Source organism: Notechis scutatus, chromosome 3 (assembly GCF_049901735.1).
Source record: "Notechis scutatus isolate UNSWTSFEM ecotype Mainland chromosome 3, rNotScu1.2, whole genome shotgun sequence".
In the NCBI taxonomy this organism is placed as follows: domain Eukaryota; kingdom Metazoa; phylum Chordata; class Lepidosauria; order Squamata; family Elapidae; genus Notechis; species Notechis scutatus.
Genome location: NC_142011.1, coordinates 55,435,287 through 55,448,455, shown reverse-complemented (window position 1 = coordinate 55,448,455; position 13,169 = coordinate 55,435,287). Strand labels below are relative to the sequence as shown.

The 13,169-nt window shown below is 39.3% G+C and overlaps 1 protein-coding gene across 4 annotated transcripts; it reads left to right on the top strand.

Annotated features, from left to right (window-relative positions):
• Window positions 1–202: 202 nt before the first annotated feature.
• On the top strand, window positions 203–9,685 carry C3H1orf210 (chromosome 3 C1orf210 homolog). Of its 4 annotated transcripts, none has more exons than XM_026678063.2 (5): window positions 203–306; window positions 3,645–3,749; window positions 5,117–5,621; window positions 6,791–6,904; window positions 7,802–9,685. In XM_026678063.2, exons 1-5 carry the CDS (start codon window positions 295–297, stop codon window positions 8,167–8,169), a joined length of 1,104 nt encoding a protein of 367 aa, XP_026533848.1. In that variant the 5' UTR covers window positions 203–294; the 3' UTR covers window positions 8,170–9,685. The 4 variants fall into 4 exon arrangements, with proteins under 4 accessions (XP_026533848.1, XP_087816185.1, XP_026533846.1 ...); XM_087960059.1 differs by having other exon boundaries at window positions 236–306; window positions 7,805–9,685; XM_026678061.2 differs by having other exon boundaries at window positions 283–571.
• Window positions 9,686–13,169: the final 3,484 nt, after the last annotated feature.

Here is a 13,169-nt window from a genome sequence, read left to right as displayed (position 1 = left end):
CAGGCATGCACATACATATGTTTTAGATTAGGAAACCAGAGTTAATGCATAGGCTGGTGTAAACAAGCATGGGCGTTCTATACACAACCCTCCTCCAATTGTGCTACTTAAGTTGACCATGTTTCTCCAATCATTCCAAAAAAACCCAGAGAAGCCGATTTCAGTTAATGTGTAACCAGCTTCATTACCTTTCACCCTTTTCACATTCACCTTCCATTTTCTTAGGCACCTGCCACTCCCCTAGTGCACGGTCCCAGGAAGGAAGAGCACCCAGGAGAAAGCAGAGGGCCTGGCATGAGCTCTGAGGTAAATAGTTTTCTCCCTGCAGGGAGTATTTGGAGAACAGTGAAAAGTATACAAGCAGGATAAATATTTCAAATTGAAACGCCCTGCCTCGTGGCCATGCACAGTTTTTGGCGAAACAGGGCAGGGGTAGGGTGTGTGGGTGTGCATGTAAACATGGGGGATGGGAGAATCCTCTCCAACAGGAAACTACACACTTGCTTCTCCATTAAACTGGAGGCAGAGTGGCTCAGAATCAGGAAACCAGACTCCTTGTTTTAAGCAGAAGGTAAGCAATATGGAACTTAAGTCTGTGTGTCTCGTAACTGAGGAAACCTGGGACCAAGTTCTATAGAGAGAGAAAGGACATCAGCACCAAAAACCTGTCCTTAAAAACTTGGATGACTGATGAAGGTCAATGTAATTTTGCAAAGCTAGTAATGCCTCTTCAAAATCTAATTTATTGTGATGTTTTTAAAAACTTGAGTTAGCCAAATGCTTCTGCTTTTTTCAAAACTCTTTTCCCCCCATTTTTCCTTCCCTCCCCTTTTTCTTCTTGCAACTACCTTACACCATTGAGCAGAAGAAAGAATTGTTTCAGTTTGTGGTAAATACAGTAATGATTGATAGGAAAGGCAGATAAACCCAGGAAGAATAATGTGGTTTGAATCTTAAAGCTCACATTATCAGATTAGTAAGAGACAACCTATTGCCCTTCGGGTGTTGTGGATTTCAATTTCCAACAAAGGCAAGGATTTGTAGCATACAAATAACTTGTACTGCCTGTAATAGAGACATCTGTTGCAGTGGTGGGAATTCAAATTTTTTTACTACCGGTTCTGTGGGCATGGCTTGGTGGGGGTGGGGAAAGATACTGTAAAATCTCTAGTCAGAGGTGGTATTTGCCAGTTCTCTGAACTATTCAAAATTTCTCCTACTGGTTCTCCAGAACTGGTCAGAACCTGCTGAATACCACCTCTGATCTGTTGTCAATCTGCCAAGGCCAACCTACAACAGCTCAAGACATCAACAACTTGAATTAGGACTAGATATTCTAGATAGAGTGAGAATGATCTCAGACAACTCAGGTTGATGGTTTAGAACAGTGGCCCCCAACCTTTTTTGTGCCACGGCCCGGTACCAGCATCACAAAATGATCCGCGGCCCGGTACCGGCATCAGCATGCATGACAAGGCAAGGCGAGCCGAGCGACCGGCCAGCCAGCCGTCCCCCACTTCTCCCCGCCACCTTCAACTCCTCCTTTGTACCTTTGTTGATGGGCTTTGGGACGGCTTCGGGACGGTCACTCGGCTCGCCTTGCCTTGGGTGCTGAAAAAATCCTCGCGCCTTAGTTTCGTTCGAAGCCGCCCCCCCCCTTTGATGAAACTAAGGCGTGAGGATTCCTTCAGGACCCAAATGCCGCTTTCCAACCGGAAAAGCTCACTGGAAGCACTTTCTCATCGAAACAAGATGGCAGCGCCCAGCAAACCGGCGGCCCAGTAGAAAATGTTCCATGGACCGGTACTGGTCTGGGGCCCGGTGGTTGGGGACCCCTGGTTTAGAAGAAGCTACAGCAGCAAAGTTCTGCATAACAGCTCTATAGCAGTGTTTCTCAAACTCAGTGACTTTAAGATGTGTGGACTTCAACTCCCAGGATTCCCCTTCCATGTTAGGGAAATCCATACATCTTAAAGTTGCTGACAACGACTTTAAAGTCGTTGTTCAGATTGCTGAGTACCCAGCATCCCCTAAGCAGTTTTTGCCTTATAGCCTCTGTAATAACAGAATTCTCAGGAATTGTTTTTCTTAAATGACTAATTTATAGAATTAATTCTCTGACAGATATATCTTTTTCCCTAAGTGTTTGAAATATTTCATTGTCTGTAAAATTCAGCCAGAGAGTTAAAGTAAGAGTATGTGTTATCTTATTGATCTATTGTCTACCCTATATGCTTTTTTGTTTTATGTTAGTTGGTCAATGATCATAATAAACAATATTTCCATTCCTTGCAATTCTTATGTCATCCCCATAAACCAAGAATCACAATTAGCTGATGAGACAGAAGGGCTTTTGTACATTTTTATCCTTTATTGTTTATAAAGCCAAGGCGGCAAACATACCTAATGCTCCTTGCTCCTCCTATTTTGTCCAACAACAACTCTGTAAGGTGAGTTGGGTTGAGAGAGTGTAACTGGCCCAAAGTCACCTAGCTGGCTTTCCTGTCTAAGGCATGAACTTACTTGTTCTGAAAGAGCTAAAGAAAACTCATTCTTTTCTTCACCAGGGGAGAAGCTGACATGGAAATTATGAAGCTGTTTGTGTTATTTGCTTTTATAGTTTGTCGCTTTTGGGGAGAGCAATGTATTTAAAGCAGAAGTTTTCCACCCGCAAAAGCAATAGAGATATAGCAAAATTTCATGCAGTTGTCCCTCCTGATCACAATGTGGCTTAATGAGCAGGACATTCATTTTGAACCAAATTGGAACTGACTTTTCTTCTACCTCCTGCTTCTTTGAAGTCAGACAATTGGTCCTTTTCCAACTTGATTATTCAGCTTTCTAATGTTATTTCAGATTTTGCTTTTATTTGTTTATTTTTGCTTATCTTCCTTTCTGGCTTGAATTTTCTGTTTTACTTTTCTGATAATGCCTCCTTCAACATCACTCCAGTATGATATCTCAACTTGAATTATAAACAACCAGGATTGGATCATGGTATCAGATTAGCGCTCAAGATAAGATATTATAACCACCACCACCACAATCCTGTGGATGGTAGGTGCATGCCCATGTACACTATTTATATTATAAATATAAGTTGTACTCATGGTTTTTAACTGGATTTACATATAGTACTGTCTCAGGATTGTATGAATATATTTTATGAAATCTGATACTGTAGTTTCTAAATAATTTAAATAATCTAAATAATGGCAACAATAGCACTTAAGAGTTATATACCGCTCCACAGTGCCTTACAGCCCTTGCTAAGTGGTTTACAGAGTCAGCATATTGCCCCCAACAATGTGCGCCCTCATTTTCCTGACTTTGGAAGGATGGAAGGTTGAGTCAACCTTGAGTCCTGTGAGATTCGAACTGCCAAATTGCAGTCAGCAGCAATAGCCTGCAGTACTACATTCTAACCACTGCACCACCAGGGCTCACTTAATACAGTTATGAATTTGCAGAATTTATGAATTAGGTAATCTGAGAGGTGTACAAGTTTTTTAGGAGGCTGAAAATAATCATGCTTTACTTTTCATATATATTCACCTTGTTACAATTCTGTTAAGTTGAGGTCAGGCCCATAGGATTGTCGTTTTGTCATCAAATGTGCATTGCATTCTTTTTCTCTCCTGCAGTTTTTTTTAAAAAGCAAAATGAAAAATATTTGGTATCTCTGGATCTCCAGCATCCTCCTGCCTTGGTCTGCAGTATCTGGACATCCTTGTAACATTGATAAAATGGTAAGCAAGGAGTGATTTCTATAAATTGTAGACTAAGTTAAATGTTCTCCATGGGAGGATCTTAGACCGTGAGAAAACCTGATGCCTGTATTTGGTTAAATACTGGTTTTGTAGATAAACTTCAAATTTACATAATTACCATAATAAAAATGGTAATTGAGATGATATGAACAAATACTTCAAATTTCAGCTATTTAGATTTCTTTAAATCTAGCCATCGGATGTAGTGCCCTGAAGCATTCAAGACTGCATAAGCGGACCATGGTTAATAGCTAGTACATCAAAGTCTTCTTTCAAAAAGACTGCATCTGGCATCCTTGAAATAGCTTATTGCTCCAACCTGGGATGAACATGTGTAACAAGGAATGGTGAAAGCGAGGAGATCTAAAGGGTGGTGTGTCATTAACACATATTTTTCCCACATATAAGTTCAGTGTAAAAGGTACAAGTAATTCAAGATATCATCTTTGACAAACACCATTAAAAAGACAGATTTGCATTCTATTTTCCTTTAGGAGGGGAGGAGTAGAAGGGCTGGGTATTTTTTTGCAGGGTAGCCTTTTCAGTGGATACAGTGACTGCTTCCAGTTATTTCCAAATGTTGCACAATTCAAAGGGAATGACAAGTTTGGTTCAATTGTATATATATTTCCAATATGGAATTTTACATTATTAACATCTGTGCAAGAAACATCTTCATATCACAACTATAATTCTGGTTTTGGTTTGCTTGCTGTCCAAGTTTTGCTATTATCCAAACATTGTTATTTATTTGGGACGAATTGGTCAAATTTGGACTTGGCCACTATATTGTGGGATTTTTGAACAGCTTCAATGTCTTTCAGTTTTCAAAGGATTTTTCATAGAGCTGTGTTTAAGTGCTACTTACTCATCCTTGAATTAGTAGAATGGATGGTGAAATGGGTCTGATTGTGCTCTCTTGAAAACTAATGAGGGCACTATTTACTTAAGGCAGGAAAACACACTATGTCCACAGAAGGGATATAGGACAGAGACTGTGTCAGGTATAGATTGGAAGTGAGAGGAAGGCAATATCACTGGGACATGGTAGAAAAAAGAAGTGAAGGATGGGGAAAGTGTTACAAAACAAGTGCTGCCGGCTCAGTTATACTGAGTAAATAATCCAAATTTTATTTTAAGCTCTGTTTTTAGTTTTACATAAAAGGAAGGAACAAAATCTACCTTTCTATGTGTTGTCACTCAATGATTCTTGAGGGAAGAAGAATCTTTCCTCAAGAATCATTGAGTGAGATGATTTCTTCGTGGGAAGAAAAATTCCCAAGTTAGTTTGCAACATTAATTCTGTTGAATTTCTTAATATTTCACACGTGGTTATATTTTTGTAGGGACAGGCTGCCTGCAGTGGAAAGAGCCTTCTCCATCCTCCCAAATTTCTTCCCATGCACATTACCATTCTAGATCTATCTTTCAATTCTCTGACAATGCCCAAGCATGGACCTTTTCTGAGAAGCTTTCCTTCCTTACATTCCCTAAATCTTTCCAGCAACAGCATTCCTACTCTTTCCTCCTCTCTGTTCTGTAACCTTGGTGCTCTTCGCCTTTTGGATCTAAGCAGCTGTGGCATTTCATATGTGCATCGAAGGAGCTTCCGAGGTTTGAAAAGCCTTCACTCTCTACATCTGAACAACAACAAACTTCAATCTCTGGACCTCTCCATTTTTCCTGCCTCTGGAATCCTTGTCCATCTGGATCTGCAAAACAATGAACTGCCCTGTGGACATGAACTTGTGCAATTAAATGTGCAAAGAATCCATCATATCAAACTTCAGGGGAACATTTCAGTGTGCAATGATTCCCTAACACCTTTCCAACAAGCAGTGCCAGAAAAAGGTGAGGCTAAGATTATTCAAGAGAAGGGATTCAGCAATACGTTCTTCTATCAGGGTAAAAAAAAGCTATGTTGAATCAACTTTTGTGTTAGTACGCAAATAATATTATTGCATGGCTTGTTTTCCTGGTTGTGCACAGGACTCATTTTTGAGTTGTGAAAAAACAATGATTGTGCGAATACATGCACTGTAACATCTTAAAAAGAGCACAAGACCAACCTAATAAATGTTTGGATCTTTCCAATTTCATGGGGGGCGGGGAAACCACATAAACAACTCTCACTTTGCTTAAATGTGAGTGACCCAAGACCAAGCAAAATTTTCACTGATGGTTTATTGAATAATCAACAGTTGTAGAGTTCACATATCACTGTGATTTAAGAATTACTGCAGTTTAGGTTATACTTCATCTTAAAGCAAAAATAAATTATAGTTTAATGCAATACGTGAACTCAGTCAACATGTTCGTGTATTATATCCTAACAGTTAAATAGTGGACTGAAATGCAAAAATATCTGGTAGGCAATTTAAAAATGAAAACAAGGATATTTGAGCAGCCTAAGATTATAAATGAAAAAGTTTTTCTTACCTTTTAAAGTTTTGTAAAAGAACATTTGCATATTTTATCAATGAAATGTAAGAACCAACATAAATCAAGATGTAGTGTGCTGTCCCAGCCAGTCTATGGGAATTGGATAGTTACTTAGGAATTATGAGCTGTCCCCTTAAGGGAATGCATCATGGTAAATGTAGTTAAAGGTATCCTGGGAAATGTAGTTCATGTCACGTGACCACATCTGTAATCCTGATTGGTCACTAGTTTGACCCTCGAGGGGTTGGGGGAAGTTTTCCTCATTCTTTGTCTGAATTCTCTTACTCATGGCACCTTCTTTCTATTGCTACGAGATGGGTTAGAAGATAACCATCTTTTACTACAAGGCAGATATACAAAGGATTGGTCATTAAAAAAAAGAACTTCATCACAAACGTGAGTTATGAGGATACCTGATGAACCAATAAATGTTCTTTGTTATGGACGTCTTGTTGAGTTATCTCTCTGCATCTGTACAGTTTATGAATCCACCTCTGTACAAGATACAGAAAATGTAGAGCAACAGAAACAAACAGTGAAGTTATTTCTTAAACAGATTGTCTATCATTTAAATATAGAACTCCAGATTCAAGAAATCAGACCTTCAGATTATGAGACTGTGAGCCACAGAAGAAAACTTCAGTTCCTTCATATTGTGTCTACGAAGAACCCATCATCACTAGAAAATGCTAGTAAGTGAAGCAAAATATATGATTCCAACCTTGTAGATTCAGAGTAATAACACAATTGTATGTTTTTTATTCCACATCAGAGGTAGTATTCAGCAGGTTCTGACCAGTTCTGGAGAACCGGTAGCGGAAATTCGGAGAACTGGCAAATACCACCTCTGACTGGAGATTTTACAGTATCCTTCCCCTGCCACGCTCACCAAGCCACACCCACAGAGCTGGTAGTGAAAAAAAATAAAATCCCACCACTGTTCCACATGGTCTTTGCGCACACATGTGCACCAGAAACCAGAAGACTAGGTGGCCACACATACTGGAGAGCTGCTCTTCCGGTTTCTGGCACTCTCCCCTGCGCATGCACATCCATTTTGGCACTTGGTGCCAAAAAGGTTTGTCAATGCCGCACTAGGGAATATGAAAAGCAGATATGGTTGGGATCACATAACACACCAAAACACATTTTTGCCCAACATTATGTAGAAGCCCAGCCTATGTTTTTAGTTAATAGTTCAGCGCGATGTTAAAAAAGCCATGCTTTGGAGCAAGGGTTGTACCACATCCAAATAGGCCAATGCCAACTCAAAATACAGCCATTTCATGTATAGAGTTGTGGCCTTTAGTAAAAATTACACTGAAGCTTGGAAGTGTAACTAAAAGATAGTATTGCTCAGATCACCCACAGGGACATATGGCGGCAAGTGGGGGCTATTACCATGATGCAAATGCCACATCTCACATAGTTGCATCACATATCAGAACACAAGTAATGGTAATGGTAGCATGTACATGATGGCATCACCATGCACACATTATCATTTTGGCCTAATTGTAGTTTGCTGCAGCTACCACAGGTCTTCCAGTACATTAATAGCTCTTGTATCTTATAACCTTTCTTTGCAGCAGCAGCTATTACCACCCCTTCTACTCAAACAGCTGGGAAAAACTGGATTTACTTTGCTGGTTTTGTGCTTTTGGCTATCACCATCTCTCTCCTGATTGCATTGATTGTCAAATGCAAATTGCTCCAGAAAAAGCATGCCAGCTATCATCATCAACGGTTGCCCGATTCTCGCTCCATTGGAAGCAGCCATATTGAGGAAAGAGACATGGACATGACGTATGGGAGGAACCAACCAGCTTCTGAGTGCTATCCGGAGGATGATGATGGTTTTATAGAAGATAACTATATTGTGCCCAATCAAGATTTGAAGGAGGAAGAGGAGGATCTGGAGTTGGAACCTCATTTCAAAATTGGAATATCCTTTTAGGAACAGAGTTCAGTTTGTTATATGCTCCAGTTTGTTCATAGGGCCTATTTCATTTTAGAGGTTCCTGATACTTTCATTATAATGAGCCCAAAGGCAAATTTGACTCTGGGCAAAAAGGTCAGCTGCATGCCTGCAGTGGTTAGAGCTTAGTATGTTTTCCTGAACATTAGTCGAGTGGAAGTCTGAGTTCTCTCTTACACACTCAATCCTTTCTCTTGCTTGCGCACATACACCCAGACAGACGCATACTTAGTTCCTTCGTATGTACTTGTTTTTCTTGTATACATACATCAACCACAATTTTTCAGAGCTTACATTAGAACTGGTGGAGGTTTCGAAAGAGACTGTTTGGAGTATAGGAAATAATGTTTCAAATGAACAGTGGCATTTGACAAGAGCAGTTTGTCATTCATGACCTTCCCTAAAACCCCACCTGTGCCTTAACAGCAACTGGTCGTTTTTTTAAAGCTTGATTGCTATGTGGGTTAAGGAAAAACTATTTCCAAGCAGCTGGTGGGAAGGACTTTGCCCCTGGGCTGCATTAACCATCTTCCATAAATGCTATGCATCTCAATGAAGAAGTTTTCCCAACTTATCACAGCTAGTGAGTGCTACCTGTGGGTGTGGGAAGCGTAAATGATTGCCACAAGATAATACCAAAAAACCAGATCTAAACTGATGTTGCAATATTAACAAAAATTTGAGATTCTCCTTTTTCCTGAAAACTCACTGATTTATTAGAAGGAATTTGTAGCAAGTGCCTCATTGCTGTTACTAAGCCTTTTTTATAGTAGTTATTTACAGCATAATTGGGACATTCTGACAACTACAGTTTTACTTTTGTCCCTATGATGCTGGCCATGCTTTCTATTAAGAACAATAATTATACTATCTGTCCTGGTGTTGTCTATATAGGTCCTCAACTTACAACCATTCATTTAGTGAGCATTCAAAATTACAATGGCACTGAACAAAAATGATTTACGTTCCTCACGTTTTGGTTGCAATCTCTCAGGGTCATGTGATCTCCATCAGCAACCTTTCTCAGCCAGCTTTCGCCAAGTCAAGTCAGCTATGCTAACAATTACTACTACAATAACCTCAGTGTTATTGCTTGTCAATATACAGAAACAAGCAAAATTCCCCTGGTTGCCACTGTTGGTCACATTTTAGAATACTGTAGTAGACATTAAACAACAAAGAGACTGATGCAACTACAACAAGACCAAGTATCTAATACCCTAAAATCCACCAGGTTTGTCTCCTGAAAGCCATTGTCTGTGGATCGAGATGTTTCATTGTCTTGTTATCTAATCATAGTGCAAAGTGATAATAACTGATAGTAGATTTGCTTGGTGCGTAAAGAACGTGGGAATTTCAAAGAGCATGGGAATTTCAAAACATACACTGTACATTCTCTTCTCATTGTGAATGCAGTATTTATGTCTGAGTAAATTTTCCCGTGCATGGTTGGTAAGGTCTAATAAAGCATCACCAATTTCTTTATGATGGAAAATCTGATATAATGGATTTGTACAAAAAAACTGCAACAACTTTCTCGTTAGTATCCCTTTATATTTACCAGAGACTGTGCAATTTTGTTTGACTTCCTTTTATTTCAAACAATCTTAATCTTTAATTCGTTAAAATGTTACCATAATTTCTCATAATTTCTTACTTGCCCCATTCCAGGGTTCTTGAAAGCTCTAGCAACTCTCTTTTGTAAATCAATAAGAAAAAATTATCCAAGCCACACCTTTGGTTTATCATTTGTACTTCCTTTTTAAATTTGAAAACTTCAGCTAGTTTCTTTGTAGATCCAGTGAAAGATCCTTTTATAAGCCATTCTCTTGTCCTGTCAATTGTAAATCCACTTTCAATACCATTTCTATCTTGTCAGATAAAATTTATTCTACATCTTTCATTTTTTCAATAACATCCTTTAAACAGTCTATCCATAGAAATAGCTATCATACTGACACTATTGATATTGTTGCTATTATTTTCTAATTCCATTCTTCAAAAATTTCATTCAGTATTGTTGTTTTGCAAAATTTCATAGGCTTGTTAATCTTTCCTCTTTAGTTCCCTCTAGTGTCCAGTTTTTGAACTTATGAAATTGCTTATCTGTTTGCTGTTTATTTCAGATACTGGCTGAGGAATTCTGGGAATTGAAATCCACAAGTCTTAAAGTTGCCAAGTTTTGAGACCTCTGCTTTAAATTGTTATTTTTTTATTGTTTGTGGTGGCCTAGTTATGAAGACACAAACTTCCCATTTGGAAAGTTGAAAGTTCAATCCTAGTGAGCCGCAGATGTTTTTCTTCTAGAGTGCAAAGAAAAAAAATATCTGATATGGCGTCAGGAAGGACATTCGGTCAGTAATGTTCAGCTCCAGCCAGTTACCCTGAATCTACCTGAATTAAGGGATTATAGGGTCGTAAAAAGAAAGTTTATTTATTATTTACTAAATTTGTTTGTCACCCATCTCGCCACAAGGAGACTATGGGTGGCTTACAACATTAAATTCTTAAGGTTATGATTATAAATGTTTTTGTTTGGGTCTGAAGGTAGGCTAAAACAGCATTTTCCCACTTGACATTTTGAACGTCTCTAATAGCTTTAAAATAGTTAATGACCAATTCCTGAAAGTGAGAAAGTGAGATTTGAGAATTTAGTATCCTTTAAAAGTATCTGTTGTGGTTATGGGGAAAAAATGACTGATCCCATTATCTCCTGGCCCTCGTCCCAAAGGAAAACCACTGTCCTCCTTGCAAGAACTAATTCCTCTCCTTATTTGAGAGGTTCCAGGGAATTGATCTATTCACCCATTCCTTGGTCTTTGCTGCAATTGTCAGCAACATTTCTGCAGAGCCACCTTCAGTTTGCCATCTAATTTGGAAATCCAAATTACACATGGTAGTTCTGTCTTCTGTCTCCTTTGAAAGTAGTTTCCCTCCATACCATGAAACAGAAGAAAGCAATGTTTCATAAGCCCCCAAACCCATAAACTCTAAATCTTGCTTAAGAGCAGATTAAACATAGTTATCTTATTTGTTATTTGACTTCCCGCTATGGTATGTAAGAAGTTATCACCCACCCCTCTCCTAGAAAAATGAAATATCCTAGGAAATATTAAAAAGGCAGACTATTTCCCCTAAAACGAGTAGAAACTCAGAAGCAGAAACCTCAGAAGCAGAAACTCAGCCCCCCCCCTTTGCTAATGGGCCATTACTCTAGCCCAGGGGTCGCCAACTTCTTGGACCTCAGGGACCACCAAACTCATAATTTTAAATACCGGGGACCACTAATGTGAATTTTGACTGATGGTGGCTTGCTGACATTGGTGGGAGAGAGAGAGAGAGAGAAAGAGAGATCTGATCTAACCTCTCTCCCTCTCTCTCTCTCTCTCACACACACACACACACAGAGGCCGGGGTGGGATTCAAATTTCTTAACAACCAATTCTGTGGGTGTGGCCTAATTTGTGGGTATGGTTTCATGGTCATGTGACTGGCTGGGCATGGCTTGTATGCAATTATAAATATTTATGTAAATATTGAATTTTTTATAAAAAAAGAGCAACTTTTAACCCAAAATCAGGCAAAGCAGACAGGCAGATTGAGTTGCTCACAGAATCACAGATTCATTCAGAGATCTATCTATCTGCCATCGGCTAGCTGAATCTGTCACATAAAATTTGCTTGCAAGCAAACTCATAACATTTGCTTGCAAGCAAACTCATAAAATTTGCTAGCAAGCAAACTCACAAAATTAACTCACAACACACCACGTATGTAAATATTGATTTTTTTTTTAAATAAAAAAGAGCAACTTTTACCCAAAATCAGGCAAAGCAAGCAGGCAGATTGAGTTGCTCACAGAATCACAGATTCACTTAGAGAGATCTGTGTTTCTGCCATTGGCTATCTGAGTCTGCAACTGAATAATAAAACCTTCAGTCCTAAGGGAGGTTCAGCTCTGCTTAAAAGGCTCTTAAAAGCAGAGCCAAAGATCTAAAGATTAGCTAGAAAGCAAGAAATGCAACGATTTCCTGCTTTCTAGCTAATCTAAATCTCCCAGCACAGCAGAACAACTGATGGTCAGAAAAAGGAAAAATGGCACCTTAGCAGACAAGTTTGCCAGGTAAGGAGTAAGTGGGTGGGGTGGGTTCCCGTGGGCCATGTGGGCGGCGCAGTCTTGTGTCCCTGCGCAGCCTGGATTAATTGCTTTGGGGGGGTCTGGGGGTGACATTTCTCTGTGGACCACCAAAATTTTCTCATGGAGCACCAGTGGGCCATAGCCCACCAGTTGGCAACCGCTGCTCTAGCCTAGGCCAGCCTATTTTATATAACAAAGATCTCCAGGTAGAGCTATTAATAGGAATTGCCCAAAGCCCTTTCATTACATCATCATCAAGGCTCATGCATCATCAAGCAATGCTCAACTAAGCCTGGGACTCAGGACAGCCTACAGAGTTGTCCCTGTATGGCCCCATGGGAGTCTCACAACCAATCAGAATACAAGCTCAAATTCAAATCCCAACAGAGGGTATAAAAATCAGGCACTTTCAGTATCTCAGCCCTCCCTTCCTTATTTTCCTTCATCTTGAAGCATGTGATCATCCTTCCTTCTTTGGAGCTCTAAGCCATGTGGTCCTGTCCACCATTAAACCATCTTTCCAAACAGCCTCCATGTTTCCAGTGTCTTTTTCCCTACTTGGAACTGAACCCAGAAGGATATTTCTTCTAACAGGTCATTGCAATATTTTGTCCATGAAATGTATGGGGTTTTGGATTCTGAGGAGGCAGTAAAGTTGTTCTTGAATATGAAAATTATTAACCACTGGTTGTAGCAAGAGACAATTTCTCATTTAGGAAGTATGAAATATCTTCTGTCTATAATACAGCTACTTAGGTACATGAATAGGAATATACAGAAATCTCAGTGAGGCTATTATATAAATAAATATATACCTATGTAAGCACATGTGAAATTGTGA